General features: G+C 43.1%; 1 protein-coding gene across 1 annotated transcript in view; it reads right to left on the bottom strand.

The window, feature by feature from the left end:
- Nucleotides 1-1,623: 1,623 nt before the first annotated feature.
- The window catches only part of ogdhb (oxoglutarate dehydrogenase b), a 31,445-nt gene continuing 5,083 nt past the window's right edge, over nucleotides 1,624-27,985 (bottom strand). The window contains exons 3-22 of the mRNA XM_083983611.1: nucleotides 24,717-24,917; nucleotides 23,216-23,309; nucleotides 17,426-17,541; nucleotides 16,245-16,399; nucleotides 15,475-15,621; nucleotides 14,656-14,746; nucleotides 13,596-13,775; nucleotides 12,838-12,966; nucleotides 11,336-11,515; nucleotides 10,994-11,146; nucleotides 9,891-10,122; nucleotides 8,325-8,475; nucleotides 8,073-8,200; nucleotides 7,001-7,179; nucleotides 6,831-6,902; nucleotides 5,923-6,048; nucleotides 5,326-5,398; nucleotides 4,988-5,151; nucleotides 3,892-4,046; nucleotides 1,624-2,784 (exon numbers count right to left, since the gene is read on the bottom strand). Coding sequence (XP_083839737.1) covers nucleotides 2,664-2,784; nucleotides 3,892-4,046; nucleotides 4,988-5,151; nucleotides 5,326-5,398; nucleotides 5,923-6,048; nucleotides 6,831-6,902; nucleotides 7,001-7,179; nucleotides 8,073-8,200; nucleotides 8,325-8,475; nucleotides 9,891-10,122; nucleotides 10,994-11,146; nucleotides 11,336-11,515; nucleotides 12,838-12,966; nucleotides 13,596-13,775; nucleotides 14,656-14,746; nucleotides 15,475-15,621; nucleotides 16,245-16,399; nucleotides 17,426-17,541; nucleotides 23,216-23,309; nucleotides 24,717-24,917 — 2,847 coding nt within the window. The 3' untranslated portion in view covers nucleotides 1,624-2,663. The remainder of the gene's footprint in view (nucleotides 2,785-3,891; nucleotides 4,047-4,987; nucleotides 5,152-5,325; nucleotides 5,399-5,922; nucleotides 6,049-6,830; nucleotides 6,903-7,000; nucleotides 7,180-8,072; nucleotides 8,201-8,324; nucleotides 8,476-9,890; nucleotides 10,123-10,993; nucleotides 11,147-11,335; nucleotides 11,516-12,837; nucleotides 12,967-13,595; nucleotides 13,776-14,655; nucleotides 14,747-15,474; nucleotides 15,622-16,244; nucleotides 16,400-17,425; nucleotides 17,542-23,215; nucleotides 23,310-24,716; nucleotides 24,918-27,985) is intronic.

The raw sequence follows: 27,985 nt of genomic DNA, 5'->3' as shown, positions 1-27,985 counted from the left end.
TCACTTATCAGAAATGTGTCTGAATGATTATTTTTATTCTGTCTATTATTATTATTAGAATATTATTATCGTATTTTAAAAGTGAAACATGAAAGAAAACATTCACTAACACACAAAACAAACATGTTCTACAAATGCCGCTAACGGGACGAGATCGGTCAAAACGGAGGGTTCAAGCAAAGACGCTTTATTTTGGTTCAAGCTAGCTACATCGAGGGTAGGTTAGCTTCCTGTTTCAAAGTAAAAGCACAAATTCTATCGTCATGGTTTTCTGTATGTAAAGGGCAACGGGTGTTTTATTTTGTGAAAGTAACCGGAAGTGCGTTGGTCACAACGGCTAGCTTGAGTAGCGCCGAATTCGTCCGAACAAAATTGTAAACAGCTGGTATTTAGACAAATTAACGACACACTGCTGATCTAAACGGCTACTTTCTCACCTAAACATGTTTGAAATGTGGATAAAGTGATATATTTACAGAGTTTAGAGCTAAAATGAAATCAGCTTCTGACTGCTGATTTCAGCTCGGGTAGGAGGCAGGCTAACACTACCCATACACTTCCAGTGTTTGAGCTAAGCTAATTAGCGACTTTAGGTGGAGGCAGGCTAACACTACCCATACACTTCCAGTGTTTGAGCTAAGCTAATTAGCGACTTTAGGTGGAGGCAGGCTAACACTACCCATACACTTCCAGTGTTTGAGCTAAGCTAATTAGCGACTTTAGGTGGAGGCAGGCTAACACTACCTATACACTTCCAGTGTTTGAGCTAAGCTAATTAGCGACTTTAGGTGGAGGCAGGCTAACACTACCCATACACTTCCAGTGTTTGAGCTAAGCTAATTAGCGACTTTAGGTGGAGGCAGGCTAACACTACCCATACACTTCCAGTGTTTGAGCTAAGCTAATTAGCGACTTTAGGTGAAGGCAGGCTATCACTACCCATACACTTCCAGTGTTTGAGCTAAGCTAATTAGCGACTTTAGGTGAAGGCAGGCTATCACTACCCATACACTTCCAGTGTTTGAGCTAAGCTAATTAGCGACTTTAGGTGGAGGCAGGCTAACACTACCCATACACTTCCAGTGTTTGAGCTAAGCTAATTAGCGACTTTAGGTGGAGGCAGGCTAACACTACCCATACACTTCCAGTGTTTGAGCTAAGCTAATTAGCGACTTTAGGTGGAGGCAGGCTAACACTACCTATACACTTCCAGCGTTTGAGCTAAGCTAATTACGGGCGATACGGCTCTATCTCCCTTGTTACTGCACGCACAGTGGAAAGGATGGTGTCTATCTGCTGGTCATGGACTCGGGAGTGAGGCAAGACACGAAAAGAAATGTTGGCGTATCCCTTTAAAAATCTTTAATTTATAGTTCATTGTCAGTGAAGGAACTGGATTTTTATAAATGTTTCCAGTAAAATAATAAAACATGTTTTAGTGACTAAATTATTAGTGTCTCATCAACTTCCTGTAACTTCTCTGGACTTTTATTGTGAAATTATTCCATCAGTCTGGAGACTCAGAAACTCATTGACTTTGCATTTACACATTTACAGAAACGAAAATGAAAAACTCACTGCTGCCGCTCAGTTCAGGAAGAATCTTTATTTGTTGAAAACAATAAAACATACGTCGCTATATGAAAATAAATACATCCTTCAATTCTGTCTTCACATTCTGTCAATCAACAGCAACACTACAGCTGCTGCAGACGTTACAGCTGCTGCTCTGGCTCCGCTATTAGAATGAAACTTTAATTTCAAGTCGTCTGATACATTTGGCACAAACAGAGACGAGGACAGATGTGGAGGGGAGGGGGGCAGATGTTGGGGTAAAAGCAGAAAATCTTCATCAACTCTGTTCAAACAGTTTTAATATTTCATAATAAACTTAATTAACTTGATCAATCATCGTCGATATCTGATCAACTCTCTGCTGCAGCGAGTCACAACACCTGATAGCTTAGCTTAGCTTAGCTTAGCATAAAGAGTGGCGGCGGATGGGAAGCGTTAGCCTTGTGGCTCCGCCGCCTCGTTTCCTGTGCAGATTAAAGCTCTGAGGTAAAACATGTTGGTTAATTAGAGGAGTGAGGTCTGACGAGGTAATCAATGATCAATCAAATCAACAGACCGATCGATTATTGAAGAGTATTGATCTTCTCTTCTTTCTCTTGTTATGAAAACAAGTGTGATCTCTGTTCTTGTCTTTTTATTCTCAATTTATTGCATTTTTTTAATCGGTCAGCTCTTCTTATGTTTTTTATTCTTTTAAAATCCTTTTTATCTTTATTTTTAATTCTCATTTCCTTTTTCTAAACCGTTTCGTGCTTCTATGTCTTGTACGTAAATCACTGCAGCACTTTGGTAAACATTCATCTTTTGGAAATGTGCTGTAAAAATAAAGTGGATTAAAAACAAATGAGCAGATTTTTCACATTGCTGTGTCCTTGTACATATTGATTGATTGATTGATTGATTGATTGATTGAGCAGCCTGAAATGATTCAGTAATCGATGAAACTCTTTCATCGCAGCTTCTTTTCTCCCCCGTTTTTTCCTGCGTCCGTCGCTGTTAACGTGACATCTTTGTCGTCATAGTAACAGTGTCAGCGTGCGTCCGTGTGGTCAGCAGGTCTGATGATGTCACGGCGAGGGGGCGGAGCTTCACGCCACCTGCGAGGACGAGTCCAGGTCCAACGCTGCGTCCAGTAAACGCTGCAGCTCTGACAGGTGAGTCGGTTTGTTGCCGGTGGCCGGAGCCGCCGCCGGGTCACGACCAGCGTACCTGCACACACACACACACACACACACAGGTGAGCACAACAATTACTCGTGGCATACACCGAGTCGGCAACCAAGGAAACGTCACTTCCGGTCAGAGCCGTGGAGGAAAACAAACCGATTCCCCCATAGATATACTGCGTGTGAAAACGCAGCATTTTAAACCTTTGTCTAACGCTTGTCCGCTGTCATGTCTTAGTTTGAATCACTTGTATCTGCTGACAAAGAGCTATTAAAAAACTCATCACGATCCAGGTCCATTGTTGTCCGTACATTAGGGCTGACCCGATTATCATATTTTGGTAATCGAAGCTTCGCGGACATAAAATCGATTTTAATCAAAGCTTCTACCGTCTGCCCGGGGGGTAGGGGGGTTCGTAGCGGTTTCCAGGATGCCAAGTAGCCTATTCATTGTAATCTAACAACTGCCGATGAGAACCGGTGTCAAAAAGGAAAAAAGGAAGAAAAAACAAAACAATCGATCACGGACTTCATGATCGATTTTCCATGGCAACGAACGAAGCTTCGAAGCTTCGATTTTTTTGGGTCAGCCCTACCGTACATTTTTAAATATTGGCTCTTTCACATGCTGCATTTTCACATGTATGTCTATGGGGGAATCGGTTTGTTTTCCCCCACGGCTCTGACTGGAAGTGACGTTTCCTTGGTTACCGACGCCACAATTATTTAATCGTAAATATTCCTAAATACCGTCACTTTCACAAAAATTTGATGTTGGAACCATATTGGCAGATGTGCGGCAAAAATAAAGGTAAATGCACAGATACTGGTCCATTTAACTAACGTAACATTGAATTGGTAGGAATTTAAATGTTAGGCTGTCATTTTTAATAAAAAAAACAACAAAACAAAAAACGATTAAAATAAACGTAAACATTTGGTAAAGATGACAATTCATGACGACAGAGTAATGTAGTTATATTTTGACTGTATTTGATTTTACACATTCATAGTGTTGTGAAATTTATTAATGCAGAATAATCGTGATAATCGTAACACCGTGATTATTTCTCTGACAATAATCGCACCAAGACAATCTATAACTGTGACATCCCTACTCAGTGGTGAGTAAAAGTGGGCGGGGCTTTACCAGACGGGGCGGCGGTGGTCGGTGGTGGTGCGGATGCGCGGCTTGACGTAGTCGTAGTAACCCTGGTTCTTGTGCTCCTCCTGGCACCAGACCAGCTCGGCGTTCCCGTAGCGCTCCGTCTCGGCCTTCACCAGGTCGAAGGGGAACGGAGAGAGCTGCACACGGAGGAGAAGGTCAAAGGTCACAAACCTGCTGCTGCTGGTCTAATCTTTTCTGACATCAGGATGTTTCATTGTCAATAAACTCTTTGTAAATGAAATGTAAATGATTTGGTAACTCCCTCATGGCTTGCTCTTAAGAATGAGTTCTCCTTGTTAAAAAGATGTTTGAAACAAATAAATAATCCCCATGCAGATAAATTGTACGCATTTATAGCAAAACTTAACCCCTTGTATCTTAGTATGGATTCACTTGTTAAATATTTTTTCTTTTAATTGTTCTTTTATTTATTTCATTCTCCTTTCTATCCTTTTTCATCTAAGATCTGTCATATGATGATTTTTATGTGATAAGTGATACACTACCAAAACAATTTTCAGTTGGAATTACCCAAGGAGGTGTGAATTTAATTTATATGTATGTAAAAGAAGTGTTTATGTTTGAGTATGTCATTGTCCATGTAATGTGGCATGTTTAAATAATAATAAACAACAATTATTTGGTAAACCTTTAATTTACAGGCCGTTAATTACGTCATAATGACTAGAAAATAGTGTAGAGGAATAATGGTCCGTTTCATAGTAATGTGGAGAAACAGCCCAGAAATAACGGTCAATTACAACGACTTGGTGGAGAAAAATTCTGGCCTTTTCCAAAAAATCCAAAGCATGTGTAATCTATTGCCTTTATGAAAAGACATAACGTTACTATGAAACTGACTGTTATTTCTAGACATTATGACGTATTCAACGCCCTGTAAATTAAAGGGTTATCAACCTCTGATCAGAAGGAAAATCATTTTGTCTCCCTATAAAACCAGTCATTTGATTTTCTTCAGAACACAACAATCTTCATAAACCAGTGAATACGACACTGTGGAGCAGACAATGATGGACCAATCACAGTGATCAGAGGTCAGAGGTCAGAAGTCGTGTACCTGTTCGATGCGGACTACGGCGACCTCCCGCTCCGTCCCTCTGTTCTTCCGTTCTCTCATCAGTTCGTAGTAAATCTTCCCGGAGCAGAAAACAACTCTCTTCACCTTCTCCGGGCTCGAGGCCGCCGGCCCCTCGTCGGAGATCAAACGCCTGAAGTGGGTCCCTGCACACGCACACGCACACGCACACACACACACACACACACACACACACACACACACACACACACACACACACACACACACACACACACGTTATCAATAACACACAGAGAGGCTGAGCGGTGTGTGTGTGTGTGTGTGTGTGTGTGTGTGAGGTCGTCGTCCTCTGAACTCACCTGGCAACATGTCGTCGAAGCTGGACTTGGCTTCAGGATGACGGAGCAACGACTTGGGAGTAAAGACGATCAACTGGAGAGAGAAAAGAAAAGAGAGGGAAAAGAAGAGGGAGAAAAGAGAGAGAAAAAAGAGAAAGAAAAGAAAAAAATAGAGGGAGAAAAGAGAGAAAGAAAAGAAAAAAATAGAGGGAGAAAAGAGAGAAAGAAAAGAGGGGAGGGAGAGAGAGAAAATAAAAGAGAGAGAAAAGAAAAGAGGGAAAAGAGAAGAGAGAGAAAAGAGAGGGAGAGAAAAGAGAGAGAGGGAGAAAAGAGAGAGAGAAAAGAGAAGAGAGAGAAAAGAAAAGAGGGAAAAGAGAAGAGAGAGAAATGAGAGGGAGAGAAAAAAGAGAGAGAGAAAAAAATAGAGAGAGGGAGAAAAGAGAGAGAGGGAGAGAAAAAAGAGAGAGACAAAAATAGAGGGAGAGAGAGTCATTGATCTGAACCTCTGTCTCTTGGGCACGTTACTTTTAAAAAGTAATGAGTTATATTTATATTTAAATATATGTAACGCCTGGTAACGAGTATCATCAGTGTCGTCATGGCGACAGCGCCACCTACAGGCTTCCTGAACGGCTGCAGGATCTGTCGTCTCAGCACGTGGAAGTAGTTTGCCGGCGTGGAGCAGTTCACCACGATCCAGTTGCAGTCGTAGAGCTGACGCACCGAGAAGTCCTCCGACACGTTCTGAAACAGAACAACACACGGGTCACATGACGGCGCCGCATAGATATCTACACGTAGATGCCTCTGACGCTGCTGCCCATTGGAACGGATTGTGGCCGCCGCCGCCATCTTGAGCAGGAGGTGTCTAACTTTGACTTCTTGTATCTACAGAGGCAGAGGTCTCTCACTGAAGCCCTTTGTTTTAATAGAAATACTACAACTCAGCTACATAACTCACGTTAGCAGTTATAGGGTTAATGTCAGTGCCATAAAACTGATTTAATATGGCCTAGCACAATTATATAGGTAGCCTCATCACCATGGCAACCACAAACTCACAGACTAATAGCCTACACATACAGGCAACAAAATAACAAACTATGAATATATGTAAATGAATAAATGTAACACATATCCACCCTATGATACGTTACCTTAGTTTCATTTATGTCAGATAACTCACCTACATCAAATTCAACAAGTTCATAACAGTTCTATAATATAAAACAACTTATTACTGGAGAAAAGTTATTCCATGTCTCCTGGTTTTGGCGTTTCTTTCATGGGAACATCCGTACGCGGCACTAAAGTTTGGCATTTCACCAGATTCACAGCTGTCAAACCTGGTCTGATGGTCTGACTGTTGACTGCTGCTCAGGAGGAACTCCTCCCTAAGATGGCCGCCGTGAGACATTCCTGACAAGCCCGAATGCGGCATCTACCTATATATACTGTATCTATGACCGCGCCACCACTGGAGGAGGAGGAAGAAGAACCATGTCGGCCATGTTGTTCTGACTCACAGGGAAAACATCTGGGTCGTCGTTGCACATCTGCAGGAACCTCTCTGGACGGGCCGACGAGTGCTCCGGACCCTGAGAGCAACAGAACCGATCAGTAACCGATCAATCAATCAATCAATAACAACGAGAGGAGTCACGTGACGGCTACGAATCGGCCAATGGGCTCGTACCATTCCCTCCATGCCGTGGGGCAGCAGCAGCACAATGCCGTTCTGCCTCACCCACTTGGCCTGGCCGCAGCTGATGAACTGGTCGATGATGCACTGGGCCGTGTTGTGGAAGTCTCCGAACTGGGCTTCCCACAGGACCAGAGCGTTGGGACTGGCCATCGCAAAGCCCAGCTCGAACCCTGCAACACCGGGAACACGAGAGAGGGAATATGAGAGGACATACAGAGGAAACAGGGAGAAAACATGGAGGAAATACAGAAGAAAGAGAGAGGAAATAGAGAGGAAACAGGAGAAAACATGGAGGAAATACAGAAGAAAGAGAGAGGAAATACGGAGAAAACAAAGGAAAAACAGAGGAAATACGGAGAAAAGAAAGAGGAAACAGAGGAAATACAGAGAAAACATAGGAAATACGGGGAAAACAAAGGAAAAACAGAGGAAATACAGAGAAAACAGAGGAAATACGGAGAAAACAGAGGAAATACAGGGAAAACAAAGGAAAAACAGAGGAAATACGGGGAAAACAAAGGAAAAACAGAGGAAATATGGAGAAAACAGAGGAAATACGGAGAAAACAGAGGAAATATGGAGAAAACAAAGGAAATACGGAGAAAAAAAGAGGAAATACGGGGAAAACAAAGGAAATACGGAGAAAAAAAGAGGAAATACGGGGAAAACAAAGGAAATACGGAGAAAAAAGAGGAAATATGGGGAAAACAAAGGAAAAACAGAGGAAATACGGAGAAAACAAAGGAAAAACAGAGGAAATACGGAGAAAACAAAGGAAATATGGAGAAAACATAGGAAAAACAGAGGAAATACGGAGAAAACAAAGGAAAAGCAGAGGAAATACGGAGAAAAGAAAGGAAAAACAGAGGAAATACATAGGAAACAGAGAGGAAAAACAAAGATATGATGGAGAAAACAGAGGAAACATGAAGGAAGGACCAACATAACAGAGAGGAAACAGAGGAAACCGAGAGGAACCAGTTGATGTGTGTAGAGTGTGTGTGGAGTGTGTGTGGAGTGTGTGTAGAGTGTTGTGTTGTGTGTTGTGTGTTGTGTGTCTCACCCAGGACGCCGTACTCGGACAGCGAGCTGTTGCACACGGTGTAGGGCGCCTGGTCTGGAGACAGGAAGTTCATGGGGATGCAGATCCTCTTGTCCACGTTCTGGTCGTGGAGCACGTGGTGTCGGTGGCTGTGGACACACAAAGGGTTAATGAGAGGAGGCAAGGCAATTTTATTTGTATAGCCCAGAGAGGAGGAGGAGGAGGAGGAGGAGGAGGAGGAGGAGGAGGAGGAGGAGGAGTGTGTGTTGGTACCTGAACGTCCCTCGCTCCACGTCCTGTCCACTCAGACGGACGTGGATACCGTCTCTTAGCAACGAGCCGAACGCCATGTACTCGCCCAGCGCCCAGTCGCACACTCTCTGGTCCACCATGTTGGAGCGGCCCTTCAGGATACGACTCAGACCTGAGGAGGAGGAGGAGGAGGAGGAGGAGAGGAGGAGGAGGAGGAGGAGGAGGAGGAGGAGGAGGAAGAGATAGGAGGTGAGGAGGAGGAGGAGAGAAAGAGTAGGGGGATCAGAAAGAGGACAGATAATCTCCTCCATGAATAGTGAAGTCCTCCACAGGGGCAGAAGCAGTGATGTGTCCAGGGTTCATACACATTTTAACCAACACATTTCCATGACTTTTCCTTGACTTGGCAACAAGTTTCCATGACATTACAAGACCTCTAAAACATCAATGTATGCATGAAATGTATGAAAACTATGTAAAACAAACAACAACAAAAAAACAGTGGAATTGTCAAAAAAAAAGATCTAATGACAATGCGCTTTATGCACAGCTCCACTACTTCCTGAGCTCAAGCCACCTCCTTTACTGTATTTAATTCCTGTTTTACATGATTAGACTAACTGATGAATCCAGGTGTGTCTGACCTCACAACAATGGTCATCTCCCCCCAACTCCCAGCCCAAACCAATCAGAGTTCCTTCACCACGTCCGTGCAGCGGTGCGCCGCGGATATGCACGGGAAAAAAAAACAAACAAAAAACAAACAAACCGCTTTTGACAAAAAAAAAAAGAGAGAGAAAGAGACTTGCCGTGCAGTGTAAAAAAAAACCCAAAAAAGTGTCACGACTTTCTGTATCTGGCCCTTCAAAATAAAAGCCCCATAGTCTTTCATATAGTTCAGTCATATTGATTTTGAGTTAATATTGACAAGACACGGCTCCAAAGGTTTGTTTGTTTAATCCTGCGACCAATCGACCAATGATATTTTGGTCGACCAGTGCTTGGTTGACTATTTGGGGGCAGCCCTAGAAGTGATTTATGTTTTCTTTTTCAGGTTTGAAAATTCCATATCCAATACCCTGTACCATTCAATTTTATTTTATTAAATGATTTATGTCAAAGATACAGGAGAGTGATAATAGCAGCCTATTTCATGACTGATGAAAAATTTGTCATGTTGTGTGCAGTACAATTTTGATGCATCGCAATGCATCGTAGAATCGAATCGAATCGTTACCTGGTGAATCGTAATCGAATTGAATCGTGAGGGCAGTGTCAATGCGCAACACTTTTCGATACGAAATAGCCTATTTATTGATCAATTTTAAAATCAACCTTATAGACCGTTATTACTAAATGTAATCATTTCAAAAAATAAAATAAAATCCATGACTTTTCCAAAACTTTTGGGGTGAATTTATGTTTCCAAGACTTTTTCAGGCCTGGAAAATTTCAAATTACATGACTTTTCCAGGTTTTTTCAAAACGTAAGAACCCTGTGTGTCCGATGTGCAGCAGCTCCTCCTCCCTGATGGAGAGGAGGAGGAGGAGGTAGAACAGGAGGAGTAAGAAGAGGAGCAGTGTTACCTCCATGTATAGTGAAGTCCTCCATAGGAACAGAAGCAGCGATGTGTCCGATGTGCAGCAGCTCGTCCTCTGTGATCCCAGTGGAGGGACAGTTCATGGAGCGGGGCTGCCCCTCCAGCGTGAAGAAGCCGGGCCACGGAGAGTCCAGCCAGTGTTTGATGTGCAGGATCTTCTCGTCTTTGGAGCGCGCGTACGCCTCCTCGCAGATCTTATCGTAGCCCGCCACCTCCTCCTGGAAGAGGAGAACAGAGAGAAGGAGGTTTAGAACTTCAAAGAGAGAAGGAGGAGGCGTAGGAAGTAGATTTATGAGCTGCCTGTGATTGGTAAAAAGTAACTTTTTACATCAGTTTTTTTTTTAAATCATGAAAATGTCCAGTTTTCATTGTTTTTCATGGGACCATTAAAGGGATAGTTCAACATTTTGTCAAATTGTGCCCATTGCCATGATCCCTATAGTCATAGCAGTAGGTTCGTTACCTTTAATTGTCGGTGCAAGCTATTTTTAGAACGGCAGAGCAGAGCCGTGAGCTGCTCAGAGCTACGCTACGGAGGCTCATTATGGGATTTCTTGGTTTCCCTAATCAAACTCATCAAATACACAATCCAACAACTCCACAACGCTCTGGTGGACAAGTTGTGAGCTGCACATTCACCACGCTATGAGATAATAACACAACGTTACCACACAGAGTTGTTTTAGAGGGAAATACAGAGACTGTTGATGAAAAACTGTCCCTGAAGGCAACGTGATGCATCAGTAGTTTTACATGAATTTCCCTCTAAAACAACTACTACTACTACTACTTTACTAAGATGATGAGCAGCTGGCTGGGCTGCAGCCGTTCAATTTATTTTATGCCACTTTTTGTAGTAAACATGGTTTGTTGGTATTATCTAATTTGTGAATTAATTCTTTGTAACAAGGGGTAGACAATATAAGTTCGCTTCTTTCTGCCCCCTTTCATTCAAGAGTTACAGTATTGTCATTGTTTGTTGTTGTTTTTTTGAGTTTTATTTAATTTTTTTGTTTTTATGCTCGATAAATGAATGAAATAAATAAATAAACTAAACTAAACTAAACTACTACACAGACACACACAGACCTCGTAGTCCTGGGCCGTGACCACTCCCTCTGCGATCAGCTTCTCAGCGAACTTCTGCAGCACGTTCTTCTGCTTCTTGATCTGTTTGTACATCAGAGGCTGAGTGAACATCGGCTCGTCCATCTCGTTGTGTCCGTTACGTCTGTAGCACACCTGAGGAGGAGGAGGAGGAGGAGGAGGAGGAGGAGGAGGAGGAGGAGGAGGAGGAGGAGGAGGAGGAGGAGGAGGAGGGAGGAGGAGGAGGAGGAGGAGGAGGAGGAGGAGGTTCAGGATTGGTTTATACACAACACCAACATGATGAGTGTTTAATCTCCTCCTCCTCCTCCTCCTCCTCCTCCTCACCAGATCTACGACCACGTCTTTGTGGAACGTGTTCCTCCACTCGGCCGCCACGTTGCACACGTACATCACGGCCTCGGGGTCGTCGGCGTTGACGTGGAAGATCGGAGCGTTCACCACCCGAGCTACGTCGGTGGGGTACGGGGAGGAGCGAGCCATCCGGGGGTCGGTGGTGAAGCCGATCTGAGAGGAGGAGGAAGAAGAGGAGGAGGAGGAGGAAGAGGTCAGGTTCAGAGAGGTAAATGAGGAATAGTGTTGCTACCCGACACCCATTTTTCTTTCCAGGAATCCCAGGAGACGATTAGTGAATTGAATCCCAGGATGATGGGGTATCTTCTAATTGTTGTACCTTACTACTTCAAACCTAAACTAATGAAACACGCTCAATAAAGTTTGTGAAATGTTTAATGTTGTTGTTTCTATCACCTACATCTGGTCAGTCATGCACAAAGACTTGTATTTTTGTAGGTAAATCTGGGGGGTGTGGCAGCGTGGAGAGCAGCGGTGCAGCTCCGTGACACTGCTGTGTGACTGGCCGCCGGTGGGTGCTCTGGGGCGGCCGGTCACAGCACCCGCTGCAGAGCGCCCGCTCCGCTGCACCGTGAAAACAGCAGAGATAACGGGCTTTCAGATCCGAATCTCCAAACCAGAAACGTTTGTAACAGCACCGGAGAAAGCTGCTAGATTTGTCGCCGGTCGCTTTTGACAAAAAAAGTCGCCAAGAGGGTTTGGAAAGTCGCCAGATTTAGCGAGAAAGTCGCCAAGTTGACAACACGGTGAAGCCGACAGCCGTACAGCGCTGCACGCTTTTTGATTGATTGATTGTTTTATTTCGTATGAATGACATACATACATATGTACATACAAAACGGATAGGTAAGAAGCCAAAGGCTTATGAGGAACCTACCCCTACTCAAACAAAACCAAGATCAAAAAAACATTATGTTTTGATTGTAGTTTAAAACAGTTTTGCATATCAGAGGACTACCATATTCACACACAGGGACCTGAGAGTGTCTATTATCACAATCTGTAAAAAAACAAAAACAGTTTTGACGAGTTAGCTCATCGACGGTCGTGAACGTTCGGCAGGCTGTGACGAGTTAACTCGTTATTGGTCGCAAAAGAGTTAATAAAGTAGTGTAAAATGATTGGTAAGCTCCTTCACAATAAAGTGAGTGTGGAGTAACGTCAGGCCGTTACTGTGTGACGCTGTCAGGACTCTCTGATGAGCCCAGGTTCAACTTTATTACTGTGACTGTTACTTTGTAACTGTTGCGTTTTGATTAATGTAATGTTTTCTTCCTCCTACAAAGACATAAAACATTTGGTAAAATATGATTAAATCTAATCGTTGCCTCCTAGAGTAGATTTCCCGGGAGGGGGACTTTAAGAGAAATTAAAAAGAGGTAAATTCTGGTAAATCTCAGCAACACTAGTGAGGAACTTAGAGAGCAGCTTATTGATGTGTGTGTGCGGTAGTGAAGTGATTAACCCCGTGTTACCTGGTTGTTGACGACCACGTGGATGGTGCCGCCCGTGGTGTAGGACGGCAGGTCAGACAGGTGGAACGTCTCGTACACGATGCCCTGACCCGCGAACGCCGCGTCGCCGTGCAGCAGGACGGACATCACCTAGGGAACAGCAGCGGGTTACACACCGGTCTGCAGACTTTAAAGGGATAGTTCAACATTTTCAACAAATTGGCCCATCACCATAATCCCTATAGTCATAGCAGTAGGTTCGTTACCTTTAATTGTCGGTGCAAGCTGTTTTTAGAACGGCGGAGCAGAGCCGTGAGCTGCTCAGAGCTACGCTACGGAGGCTCATTATGGGATTTCTTGGTTTCCCTCATCAAACTCATCAAATACACAATCCAACAACTCCACAACGCTCTGGTGGACAAGTTGTGAGCTGCACATTCACCACGCTATGAGATAATAACACAACGTTACCACACAGAGTTGTTTTAGAGGGAAATACAGAGACTGTTGATGAAAAACTGTCCCTGAAGGCAACGTGCATCAGCGGTTTTACATGAATTTCCCTCTAAAACAACTCTGTGTGGTAACGTTGTGTTATTATCTCATAGCGTGGTGAATGTGCAGCTCACAACTTGTCCACCAGAGCGTTGTGGAGTTGTTGGATTGTGTATTTGATGCGTTTGATGAGAAAAACCAAAAACAGCTTGCACCAACAAGTAAAGGTAACGAACCTACTGCTATATAATCTATAATCAATAATCACTAAGCAGCAGCAGCACCCTCTTGCCCTCGGTGTCTCCGCAGTAGAACTGCTCGGCCTTGGTCTTCCCCTGCACCACCGGGTCCACGGCCTCCAGGTGCGACGGGTTCGCCACCAGAGACAAGGTGATGAACTTGTCACTGACTCGGTTCATCCGGCGGTGCCACATCCCCAGGTGGTACTTCACATCCCCCGAGCCCTGAGGAGGAGCAGGAGCAGGAGGAGGAGGAGGAGGAGGAGGAGGAGGAGGAGGAGGAGGAGCAGGAGGAGGAGGAGGAGCAGGAGGAGGAGGAGGAGGAGGAGGAGGAGGAGGAGAGGGGGGTTAGGTTGACCTTATTGATCCAGGAGCTGAGCTCAAGGTGATCGATCAGATAAATGAACAACAACAGGTAAAAGTCCAGTTTCCTGCTGAGCTCAGAGTTGATTATAGAGAAATCTATAACAACGATCAGGTAGAAACATCTGTCGATTCATGTCCAGATAAAAACTGGATTAGATTAAATTAAACACAACAACAGAGTCTCAGAATAAATAATATAATAATAATTATAAAACGTAAAGGTGAAATCCGGCGATCTGATTGGCTGTTAACCGTGGTATAATGAGCATATACCACGGCTACTATTCTAAAGCCTTATCACAGCGTAGGCTATCACTCCGCCTCAGGCAACGTATGACTGGTATGAATGGAAGTTGTTGTCATGTATCCATGACAACGGACTGTTGCAGTCCGTAGCCAAAGACAGTCGGTGTTTTTACGATGTTAAAAAATGTAGTAAAGTAGTGTAATTGACATGTTGAAGGTGAACTTTGACCTCCAGAGGGTTAACAATGGTAGAGGGGACTGAGCAGTGACAGAGGAAAAGACGAGCTGCAGAGCTACTTGGAGCTAACGTCTGGAGAGCTGGGAACAGCTTTTTATTCTGGTTGAATAAAACTACATGAAATTGATTGCGTATCCCTCTTTCATATTGTCATTATTGGTAACCGTTTTATAAAAGCAATATAATATAGCAATAGCAATATAATAAATAATATATATATATTGATTAAATAATACATAATAAATGAGTTCTGACCTCGTCTGCAGCTTCGAGTTTAGAGTCAAACTGACAGAAAATCTGATCCAACTCCTTCCTGATCACGTTGGCCAGGACGTTGAGACGACCTCTGAGGAGACACAAGGAGGAGGAGGAGGAGGAGGAGGAGGAGGAGGAGGAGGAGGAGGAGGAGGAGGAGGAGGAGGAGGAGGAGGAGGAAGAGAGACAGCATGGTTTTGGCAAATTTTGAATTGTATTTCCTTTATTTCTCCAGCCTCTACAGCGATGCAACAGGATGCAACAGTATGGACAAAACCCTGATGCGAACCACGGCCGGCGTTCTGTCCATCTCCGTCCTGTCTGGTTCATTTCTCTACAACAACTTGCTCATCATCCTGGTTTTTATAAGTTGCAGTGGAGACAAAGGGAGGACGCTGGAGCACACGGTCGATTAATATACATTTATTGAGGTGCGGCTGCTGACGTTTCGATGCAAGGTCTTCTTCAGAGCAAACGGAGCTGTTCAGTGGACGGGGGATTTAAATCAGGGACGCAGGCACGGGATTTAAATCCCCCGTCCACTGAACAACACCTCAATAAATGTATATTAATTGACCGTGTGCTCCAGCGTCCTCCCTTTGTCTCCACTGCTCATCTGTCTCCAGCCCTGAGACGCACCGGTCCAGAGTTCGTCAAGCTGAAGCGCGGAGGATCTCCCTTTTTTTATAAGTTGCCTCTGAGAAAAAAACAGCATCTGTACCTGTGGGGCAACAACAACAACATGTACCTGTGGGGCAACAACAGCATCTACCTGTGGGGCAACAACATGTGTACCTGTGGGGCAACAACAACATGTACCTGTGGGGCATCCCCATGATGACGCTCTCCACGCCGCTCTGACTGGAGCGGTCGATGATGGTCTTCAGCGCCGGGATCAGAGACTCGCAGCCTTCCAGCCCGAAGCGTTTCTCTGACGACCACTTCCTCTGCAGGAACTCCTCGAACCTGTGGACAGACGGGACCTTGCTGCTTCACACTGGAGCTCTGACCGCCACCATGACACCATGACTTTCAATCACTACAGGAATGTGAACCAGGACCAGAACCAGACCCAGAACTAAAACTAGAATCAGAACCAGACCTGGTGGAGCGGATCATGCGGTGTAGTTCAGTTCAGTTCAGTAAACTTTATTGTCAATCACACAATGTAACTGACAGTTACACAGGGGATCGAAATTACATTTCCCCAAACTCCAAATGTGCAATTTAAAAACATTAAAAAATGTAAAAATGTCAACATACATTTACCACACATATATGACATAAAAGCACAGATATACTGACAGAGGCCTATGATGTTGTGGGGAGATAATAAAGTGCAATTTGTACTAGTTGTGTAGTAGTTGTGTAGCAGTAGTTGTTTAGTTGTGTGCCTAGTGGAGCGTATCATGCGGTGTAGTTGTGTAGTGTGTAGTAGTTGTGTAGCAGTAGTTGTGTACCTAGTGGAGCGTATCATGCGGTGTAGTTGTGTAGTGTGTAGTAGTTGTGTAGCAGTAGCTGTGTAGTAGTAGTGTAGTAGTTGTGTAGTTGTGTAGTAGTTGTGTAGTTGTGTAGCAGTAGTAGTGTACCTGGTGGAGCGTATCATGCGGGCCAGCAGCGTCCTCTTCTCCTCTGGACTGAAGCTCATGACTCCTGGAGTCTCAAACTTCTGTCTGATCCACTGACACTGATCCACATCGTTGATGAACATGAACTCCACTCCGATGTGCTGACAGTACGACGACTGGGGGGGGGGAGAGGGGCAGAGGGGGGGCAATACGATCAATCAATCTGATCAGAACAGCTCAGAGGGTCTATAAATGTTGTATTGATTATCAGCTCTGTGTTGTGACTGGAAATCATTGATCGAGTAAGAGGAGGAAGAGGAGGAGGAGGAAGAGGAGGAGGAGGAAAAAGAGGAGAAGGAGGAGGAAGGAGAGGAAGAGGTGGTGATGGAGGAGGAGAGAGAGGAAGGAGAAGAGGAAGAGGAGGAGGAAGAGGAGAAAGAGGATGAAGAGAGGGGAGCAGAAGAAAAGGAGGAGGAAGAAGAGGAAGAAAAAGAAGAGGAGGAGGAAGGGGAAGAGGAAGAGGAAAAAGAGGAGGAGGAAGAGGAGGTGATGGAGGAGGAGAGAGAGGAAGAAGAAGAGGAAGAGGTTTAGAAGGAAGAGGAGGAGGAGGGAGAGGAAGATGAGGGGGGAGAGGAAGAGGAGGAGGAGGAAGAGGAGAGGGAAGCAGAAGAAAAGGAGGAGGAGGAAGAGGAGGAGGAGGAAGAGGAAGGGGAAGAGGAAGGAGGAGGAGGAAAAGGTAGAGGAAGGGGAAGGGTAAGAGGAAAAAGAGGAGGAGGAAGAAAAAGAGGAGGTGGCGATGGAGGAGGAGAGAGAGGAAGGAGAAGAGGAAGAGGAAAAAGAGGAAGGGGAAGAAGAAGAGGTTTAGGAGGGAGAGGAGGAAGATGAGGGGGGAGAGGAAGAGGAAAAGGAGGAGGAGAAAGAAAAAGAAGAGGAGGAGGAGAGAGAGGAAGAGGAAGAGGAGGAGGTGTAGGAGGAGGAGGAGGAAGAGGAGGAGGACCACAATGGAAATAAGCTGATGGCTTTTTTGTGTTTTTATCCCTTTGGCAGCAGTTGTGTCGATGTATGTTTTCTCTTTTAAACATTTGTCTGTTGTCAATAAAGATGTCAATAAAAAAAAATCTATCAAAAAAGGAGGAGGAGGAAGAGGAGGAAGAGAAGAAGGAGAAGAAGGAGGTGTATGAGGAGGTGTAGGTGTGTCTAACCTCCAGGCGTCTGATGATCTCTCTGAGCGGTAAAACGCTCTCGTTGCCTCCGATGAACGTCGTGGTCGGCAGGCGGAAAACTTTGTCCAGGTCGGATTCAGTCAGTCCATAAAGACCTGAAGGAGGAGGAGGAGCAGGAGGAGGAGGAGGAGGAGGAGGAGGAGGAGGAGGAGTAAAAGGAAAGAGGTCAGAGGAAAAAGAGACAGAAGCAGCAAAGAGAAGTTTTCCATGAATCTGAGGTTGAGAGTGAGCAGCAGCTGTTTAATCTGACAGATTAAACTCTGAACTTCACTCAGATCAAGATTAAAGTTGAAGTTGTTTTTAAAACTGATGCAGCAGGAGAGAAGTCAACGACCGGATGTTTCCTCTCCATCACTCGAACATCTCAAGTTCTTTTTGAGGATTAACAAAGCTCCATAAATCCTCTAATATTGGAGAATTTTTTTTGTAAATTCTTATTCCTGTTCCTGGATCATACATTTCCTGTAGCTGCCTTTAGAGTCAGATTTACTATTTAAGTTCATTTATATTGATAATGAATAAGTTTGAGTTAAAAAAAGAATAATTTATGTTTTAAATAAGGGAATATATTGTCGTTAATTCATATGGATGTAAAGGAACTGTTTATATTGTCAGGTGGTTTTGTTTTTGACGCCCTCTACCTCGGTATCAAGTCTGAAGAAAAGAAGAATTAAGTTTCCTTAACTCTGGTTAGTTAACAAGGCCAACGAGGTTCTTTCATTTATTTATATACACATATATACTATATATTTGTATTGTTTATATTGTGCTTTGTAACATTTTATATGACATGAAGCTAATTTTATGTTTGTTTTTTATTTTTATTCAGTTCTTACGACATTTTCCTCAGCATGCTGCATAGAAACAAACGCCTTGTGTCATGATTGACTGAACGGAGGTGACATTTCCCATAATGCACTGCTCCTCTGAGCTGTGTAGTGTGAGTCTGTGTGTAAAGGCGGTGAAGCCTTTACACAGCAGCTCTGGGACCGAGTCTCTCTCCTCTATTTCTATCAGGTGATTTCCTGTGAGGCTCTGGAGCTGGTTACGAGTCACATTCCTGCATGTAGACGTGAAGGATGAGCATGTTAAAAGGATAGTTCAACATTTAAATGCTTCTGAAATCCCTCCGCCCAGCAGCAGCCGTGTCTGGAATGTAGTTCCGGCTGCATTTCCCTCTAAAACAACTCTCTAATGTTACATGATTATCTCAATGCGTGGTGAATGTGCAGGTCACAACTTGTCAAATTGGCCCATTGCCATAATCCCTATAGTCATAGCAGTAGGTTCGTTACCTTTAATTGTCGGTGCAAGCTGTTTTTAGAACGGCGGAGCAGAGCCGTGAGCTGCTCAGAGCTACGCTACGGAGGCTCATTATGGGATTTCTTGGTTTCCCTCATCAAACTCATCAAATACACAATCCAACAACTCCACAACGCTCTGGTGGACAAGTTGTGAGCTGCACATTCACCACGCTATGAGATAACAACACAACGTTACCACACAGAGTTGTTTTAGAGGGAAATTCATGCAAAACCGCTGATGCACGTTGCCTTCAGGGACAGTTTTTCATCATCAGTCTCTGTATTTCCCTCTAAAACAACTCTGTGTGGTAACTTTGTGTTATTATCTCATAGCGTGGTGAATGTGCAGCTCACAACTTGTCCACCAGAGCGTTGTGGAGTTGTTGGATTGTGTATTTGATGAGTTTGATGACCTCCTTCACCTCCATTGTGTTCACTGAGCAGCTCACGTCTCTGCTCCGCCCATCTCAAAACAACATGCACCGATAATTAAAGGTGATGAACCTACTGCTATGGTGAGAGGAGGATCTGACTAAATGTTGAACTGTCCCTTTAAACAGTATCTGCACTGTGAACATGAGACCTAGGCTGTGTGGTATTTTCAGTTTTTATTTTACGTTTTGTAATAAAATAAAATGACATTTTCTCTGGTTCTCTCTTCTGATTGGCTCCCTGAACGCTCCAATAAAAAAAAAGCAGAAGAGAGACTGGAACCAGGAAGTGTTAAACGTGGTGGAGTGTGTGTTTCTGTGTGTGTGAACTTCTCCGTCAGCAGGTAACTGTCGACTCAGCTCTCTGACTCTTACATAACACTAATGTAGACTTTCTCCCCCCTCGGTTGGTCACATGAACACACACACACACACACACACACATAGAGGAGAAGTGGAAGAAGAAGAGGCTGAAATCTAATCAGTGTAACGTTTTAATGAAGCAGCAACAGATAAGCTGGTTAAGTCCTGACTGACCCCATTGGCTGCTGAGCAAAGGTTAAAACACACACACACACACACACACACACACACACACTGAACTACCAGAACTCCAGGTACCAAACAGAGTTTATTGAGCCTTTCTAAACTGTGATTAGTGGATTTATTGATGACTAATTGATCATTTACTTGTACTTTATTGATCATTAACTAATTATGAAACTTCAACTCAAATCTAAGAAACAGTTTAACTATTAATCTTCTGGAATTATAAACTGTTTATCACTCTTTACAACCTGCAGACTTGTTGTTGTGTAAATCACTGTTACAGAGTCTGACCAGTTGTTTAACTGACGCTAAACAAACATGGCGGCGGCAAACCGTTCATACTTTTGGAGCGACAAGCTTTGTTTAACTTCCGTTGCTATAAATAACTTGAATTAGCCATATTTGCAACGCGATATTAAAATGTAAAAGTGGCAACAGTGCTCTCATTTTGACAGATTCAACATTGCTGCAGTTTGTGTTAAAGTAAAAACACCACAAGTGCCTGAGCAAATAAGATGCAACAGTCAGAAACCAGGACACTGGTATTTATCCTGTAAACAGGAATATGAATATAGGGGTGTGCCAAAAAATCGATTTACATAAGAATCACAATTCTCATTCGATTCAGAATCGATATAAAATGTCCCAAAATCGATCGGAAACAAACCTGCCGGCTGTCGGCCTCCATTTCCTTAGAATTTAAAAGGCAGCATGTTTATAACTGCACTTTTAATTTTGTTACTTCAGCAATATGTGATATTGCTTTTATGCAACAGTTTCAACAATTCCATCTAAGCATGGATAAATGTTTAAAACTCAATAAATGTGAAAAAGACACTTTAGTCGTTCTGTCTTGTAAAGCAGACTGGAGTAGATCATGAGGATCCTTTCACACCGACAGACTGAAGCAGAAATCATTAGGAATCAAATCGTTTTGAATCGAAAATCGATATTGAATCGAATCGTAGCCCCAAAAATCAGAATCTAATCGAATCGTGAGATAGTAAATAATTCCCACCCCTAATGAATAACCAGGTTTCTCTATAGGGAGGGTGAGTACTGATCCCAGGTATCGGTAAGGGGCCGATACCGGCCTTATTTTGGCTGATACCAGCCGCTGATTCTCAAGATAAAAAAAAAATCAAGTTTCTTTAGTTCCGTAATACAAACATCAAGGTTTCCACTATGTAGTACATACATTAACGCAGCCGTGGCCGCCGCTGCTTCATTATAACGGCTGCTTCAGATCTGGTCAGGACAGACAGACACAACCAGTTAGCATCATCACTCTGTAGCTACATAATAACCCTGGTTAAGAGTTAAGAGTCTCAACCCGCTGACCCTTCTGATCAGAATGATTATAAACAGATTGTAGAAAAAAAGGAACATGTAAACATGGCTAATGTGTTAAAACTCAGGCTGTGTTCACGGGGAAACGATCTGAATAGAAAATGCAAAAGTGGCGTTGCGTTCTCACTTTTTATTCTGCGTTTAGACAAGCGTTTTGGGGGGAAATCTGCGTGCATACGGTGACATGTCTGTTGTTATTTTCCTGTACCGGTGCCTGGATGTCTGCGACGTAAATGCGTCGCGACGTGAGCAGATCGGAGCAGACTTTTGCGTTTAGACGGGAATGTGACGGTGGAACGTTTTTAAGATTTCCACTCTGGAGGGTGGTTTCACTTTTTTTGTGTTTTTAAGCCCCAAAAATGCCGTCGCCGTCTAAACGAAAGGCACATCCCATTAAATATGTTTTATGTTTTATAGATATAGATATACAGGGACTCTGAGGGGCCGGTCCTACCTGCTGCTGTCAGGTGACACAGGTGTTCTTTATAATGAGAGAGCTCTGGAGGCATGGAGACACACACACACACACACACACACACACACACACACACACACACACACACACACACACACACACACACACACACACACACACACACACACACACACACACACACACACACACACACACACACACACACACAAACACACACACACACACACACACACACACACACACACACACATCGACCTGTGCTGTGACCTGTGTGACCTTCAGTGGCACCGGGACAAAGCAGAACTCGGTGTGAGTGAACAATGGCAGCGTGAGCGGTGGAAACGTCCTCGTACAGCTCAACACAATCACCTGAGGCCCCGAGCTTTTCATCACGCACAATGACACAGAGCTGCTGCTGCACACACACACACACACACACACACACACACACATAGACACACACTGAGGCAGACACACACTCTCTTTACAGTGTGTTTTAACTGTGTGAGCTCCTTCAACAAAGCAGCTACAGCTCGAGGATCAGTTCTGTAACGAGTCCACAGCAGAAAACCGTCCTCCAAATGAAGACGACAATAAAAACATTCAGTCTGCAGCTACACTACACTACACTACACTACACTACCACCATAAAAAACACACACACACACACACACACACACTCTGAGTCTTATCTGTTCTCTCCAGGAACCATAAACGCGTCAGAGTCAGAGCTGATAAGAACGACGGGACACAGAGTGCAGTGAACACAACACGACTCATTATCAAGGCTCCAATATGAAACAACTGAGACAAAACTAATAAACTACACAACAACTCTGGGTCAAGTTGCTACGACGTTAAATTAGTTAAAAAACTGAGACTAAAGATTTGGAAATTAAATCAATTCTCACATTCAGAAAATCTACAGGAAAAGACTTTGAACTATTTCAGCTCATTGTTTGTTTCTATTTGTCATGATGAGTTTCTATGAGGAGGATGGACTGAACTTTGAGAAATAATTTTTTATTTAGGCCTATTTATTTTTTTGAAATTTTACCACTTTTTCTAGAATTTTTTTTTCAACTTTTTTTTTTTTGTTGACATTTTTCAACTTTTTCTAGAATTGTTTTTCAGAATTTTTTTTTCAACTTTTTCTAGAATTGTTTTTCAGAATTTTTTTTAACCATTTTTCCTGGAATTTTTTTTAAAACTTTTTTTTTTTTTTTTTTTAATTTTTCAACTTTTTCTAGAATTGTTTTTGAGAATTTTTTTTACCACTTTCTAGATAATTTTTCAACTTTTTTTTTTTTTTTTTTGAAAGACATCTTACCACTTTTTTCCAGAAATTTCCCTACAATATTTCCAAAAATTCACGGCATTGGCCCTAATTTTCAGTACATTGACTAAAAAAAGTGTTATTCAGTCTAAGAACTGTGTATTTCTAGTGTTTGCTTCAAGATCTTGTCCAATGGGGGTCCGTGGTCTAATTTGTGTCAAATTGATGTAAAGCCTAGAGGCCGATCCTGTGTTCATCTGGGGTGGGGGGGTGGTGGAAATAAACAAAGAGGTGGGGGTCTGATGGAGGGAGGGGAGGGGCACTGAGGAGATAAGGATGTGTGAACTGAGGGGTGTGTCTGGAGAAAACTAAATAAAAACAGTAAAAGGATTAGACGGCGGGGGGGTTAATTTATTTTCTCACCAACGTTCTGGAAACCGACGGTGCACGGAGCGTCGTCGAAGTCCACACAGCTGATGTCCAGAGGGTCCAGCTTGGCTATGTGATGCCCCCGCACCTGCACACAGAGGAGGAGGGGGGGGGGGGGGGGGGGGGGTAACAGGGCAACAACAGTCAGAGTCTGAAGCAGCAGCAGCAGATTATGATGAACACTTCCTGTCACATTTCCTGACTTCCCAAAAAGGAACTTAAAGTTAGTAACCGAGTTTAGTTTAGTGGGGTTATTTTTGTCTTGTAAAAAACAAGTAGGCTACAATAGACAAAATATAAAACAAAACAAAACACAACACAAAGCAATGCAATGCAATGAGTCACTACATTATAAAAGTAACTAATTACCAGGAAAGGTAATTATTGTTACTTTTTTTTTTTAATAAAATGCTTTAATATGTCAAACTTTTGTCTGACCAGTAGATGAACTGAAACAAATGTGTATATAAGATAAAGTGTTATTATTTTGTGACGCCACTTCTTGAGTCAAGTAACAGAGCATTTTATCTATAACGCTGTTATTCCCGTCACTGATCATATGATATAAAACAGGAGCTGTGGTGTTTAAACTACACGTGGAACCATCAGGAGTAGCGATGTCATGATTATAGATTTTCTAGGTACGATTATTGTCAGAGAAATAATCACTGTATTACGATTATTATGCATTAATTAATTTCACAACACTATGAATGTGTAAAATCAAATATAGTGAAAATATAATCACATTACTAATTATTTACACAAAATATCTGTGTCTTTATCCCCCCAAGGGAAATGTTTGAAACATTAAAGTCATTAATTGTCATTTACAACAAATGTTAAGTTTATTTTTATCGTTCTTTTTAATTACAAACGACACACTAACATTTAAACTCCATCTGCCGATATGGTTCAGACATAATGTATTTTGGAAAGTGACGGTATTTAGGAAGCTTTATGATTAACTAACTGTGTCGGTTTAACCCTGAACTCTCCAGGTCTGGTGTCTCTAACCCTCCTCTCCTCCATGTGCATTTGTTTCCAATGAGAAATGAATCCATGGAGCGGTGGATAAGGTTATTTATCATCTACCATGTTACCATGTATATCTGTGTAGTCTTATCTGTCATCAACAAGAGATTACGGGTTACGGGTTATGAGGCGCGTTAAATGAAACACTTAATGAAATACTACAGAGTTCCTCTTTAAAACCGCGATTAATTGTGAAAACAAGTCATGGTGACAGGACATCCCGAACCAGGATGATTAAAGAGAGAGATCAGACTCCTCTATAACTCTGATTCTCCACTCAGGTGATAAAACAGCAGCTGTTTCAGTGTGTGTGTGTGTGTGTGTGTGTGTGTGTGTGTGTGTGTGTGTGTGTGTGTGTGTGTGTGTGTGTGTGTGTTCAGCCTGGTTGATCTGTTTGTTCTTCCTTATCTCATCTCATCCCAGAGGAGGAATATCTTGTCCTGTCTGTGTGTGTGTTTACCTGGTAGGCTCTGATCAGCGTCTGCACGGCCAGATGATCCTCCACCAGCTTCTCCACGTGGGGCCGAGCCCCCCCCACCAGGGCCCGGCCCCCCCCAGCCCCCAGGCCCAGCGAGGAGCCGCCGCCCGGGGGAGGGGGGCTCTGGTAGGCCACGCCGGGGGGAGCGCCGGCGTTGGCGTTACGGAAGAAAATGTCCCAGGACTGAAGGAGAGAGAGGAGAGAGGAGAGAGGAGAGAGAGGGGGTTAGTTAACTTTTCATCAATAATCAAATTTATCAATGAGTCGTTTTGTGTGTAAATTCACAGAAATCCACATTTGACCTTTGACCCAGAGACAGATTTTCAGTTCATGACCTAGCGACATAAAGAGAAGAGAAGTTATAAACAGCTGGAAACAGATGGATCAGTTGTTACTAGGGCTGGGACGATATGCTTTTCTCCCGATTCGATTCTTCTACGATTTTTTGGATGGCGATTCGATTTAAATTGCGATTCTACGATATTGCCGATTCTCTCTATGATTTTTAGTCTTTAGCATTTTTAACATTTATCTGCACACAAACACTGTAGGAGCCTATAAATTAACATACTCCATTATAAAGTGAACTTAAACCCTTTTCAAAACCTGGACTCTCTGGATGTAAAAAAGGCGAACAAATGCACATTGCACAATATTTTTAAAAAATTAAAAAAAATTAAAATTAAAAAATCAATCAATCAATCAATAAAGAAACTGATTGATCATTAATCAAAGTCCCGAACTACCTCTCACTGTAAATAGCTGCTGCACCACCTGCAGCATGAGCTCACAGGAAGTGACATAACAGCACTGTAGGGGTTAAACACACACACACACACACACACACACACACTCTCACTCTCTCTCTCTCTCCCTCATCACAGCGAGCAGCCTGGTCCGTGTTCGTGTGTTTAACTTCCTCACCTGTGCGACTCAGAGTGGGACTTTCTAACCGCGGGGCGTTTAAGGGGCTTCAGGTTAATCCACTTACTGACGCTGAAACCAGATTATTGATCGTAAATCTGAGCTCGTTCTACTTGGACCAACGAGGGAGAGCAAAGTGTAAAGGTCCAGATAAGAACTGGCCGCTCGGCAACGCTGAGCTGGGCGCCAGTTTATTAAAGGGATAGTTCACTGTGGAGACTGGGAACTGATTCTTACAAATGCAAAAAGACACAAACTTCAGGTTTAACATCTGTTGTCGTTGCTTCAGACTACTGAACAGGAAACAGGAGCTTCCAGTGTGAGACAAGTGTGTGTGAGCTGGAACCAGTAACAGGAAATAAACACAGCAGCACTGAGTCCTGGTTCTGTGCAAACAAACACAGCCCAAGGTCACAGATATGAAACGTTTCTGTCTGTACAGAACACAGTGATGATGTGTGAGGTTTATCAGAGACTAAATGCCCCTCAAACTCATCAAATACACAATCCCAAAACTCCAAAATGCTTTCGTGGACAAGTTGTGAGCTGCACATTCACCACGCTATGAGATAATAACACAACGTTACGAAACAGAGCCGTTTTCGAGGGAAATACAGAGACTGCTTGATGAAAAACTGTCCCTGAAGGGACTGAATTCCCTCTAAAACAACTCTGTCTGTTCTAAAAACAGCTTGCACCGACAATTAAAGGTAACGAACCTACTGCTATGACTATAGGGATTATGGCAATGGGCCAATTTGCCAAAATGTTGAACTATCCCTTTAACACTAGAACTATTTGCACACACCCTCAGGTTGACAGGTTAAATCTCTGCTCAGGGTTTCTTCTTCAAGTGAAACAAATCAGTGACTCTTCTTGTGTTTTTTCTTCGGTTGTAGGATATATTTTATTATATATTTCTGTCTTATCCTTAGGATGGTTCCTCTTTATACAGGGATGCAAACGGCTCAGGACCAAAAAAGAGAGGAATTGTCGGGGGAGGGGGGGGGGGGGGGGGGGTGCTCACCATTAACAAATGATTACATTACAATATCATGGAAAAGTCAATTTCCAGTAGTTCAATCCCAACCAAGTATTGAGTGCATATAGATGGACATAGTTTTCAGAAGGCCAACATTTCTAGATTAAAAATGCTTTAAAAAAAAAAAAAAATCCTTTGCAATATTTCCATTTTTGAGATACTGAATTTTAGGTCTTCACTGAATGTTAGTCATAAGTATTACTATTAAAATAAACTGAACAAATAAAGACATGGGATGTTTCATTCAGTGTGTAATGGACATATAGGCCTATATAATGTCTTAGTTTCACTTTAACACATTCTACATCGTGGAGGCGACGTCTTTCCACTCAGGGCTTCCTTCACCTCTGAAACGGGGCAGAGCTCCGTGGAAACACCTGCCTGACACAGCAACGTAGGGAACCGTGCATGTCCGCGGTGCACAGCTCCACAGACATGCACGGGGGGAAAAACTACGTCGCCGTCGCACCGACTGCACGCGGATATGCGCCGCTTTAATGAGCGCGCACGTCGCGCGTCTACATTGGAGGTCGGCTGTTATCAGTATAATCAGAGACAACCATGAATGAGTTCGCCTCAGTTTCACGTGATTGTCACTGTCAGCCTGTTAGAAAAACATTTTACTGACCCCAGGTGAGACGCTGAGACGCTGAGACCCCCCCCCCCCCCCCCCCCAAAAAAAAAAAAAAAACTCTTCGGATCTGAACAATTCACACAAGTCACCTAATTGGTCATGAAAAAAGCGAGTTTCGCTTTTCGGCGCGCTGTTTGCATCCCTGTTTATATTTCATTCCCTTTGCACATTTCCTTTTGAAGCAACCTGGCACAAGAATTTCCATTGGGATGAATAAAGTTCTATCTAATCTGATCTAATCTATAAACCCATATAGTGTTTTTAACTTCTCCCACTCACTGTTCTTGTTTCATTTCTGTTTTTGTTATTGTCCTTGATTTTTATGGTGCAAATAAATCATAGTAGAGCGAGTCCAAAGTTTATTGTAGGGCTGCAACTAATGATTGGTTAATCTGTTGATTATTTAAGCGATTAATTGATTAGTTGTTTGGTCAATAAAACATCAACCAGTGTTTCTCAAACCACCAGACGACATCGTCCTCAAATGTCTTGTTTTGTCCACAAACCAAAGAGAGACTCGGTTTATTGTCATAAAGGAACAAAGAAACCAGAAATATTCACATTGAAGAAGCTGGAATCAGAGAATTTGGACTTTTTTCCTCAAAAAACTACTCAAACTGATTATTAGATTATCAAGATAGTTGATGATTA

This window comes from Trachurus trachurus, assembly GCF_905171665.1.
Source record: "Trachurus trachurus genome assembly, chromosome: 12".
Taxonomy (NCBI): Eukaryota; Metazoa; Chordata; class Actinopteri; order Carangiformes; family Carangidae; genus Trachurus; species Trachurus trachurus.
Note: the sequence above shows the minus strand (reverse complement) of the source record. Positions and strands in the feature narration are given on the sequence as shown.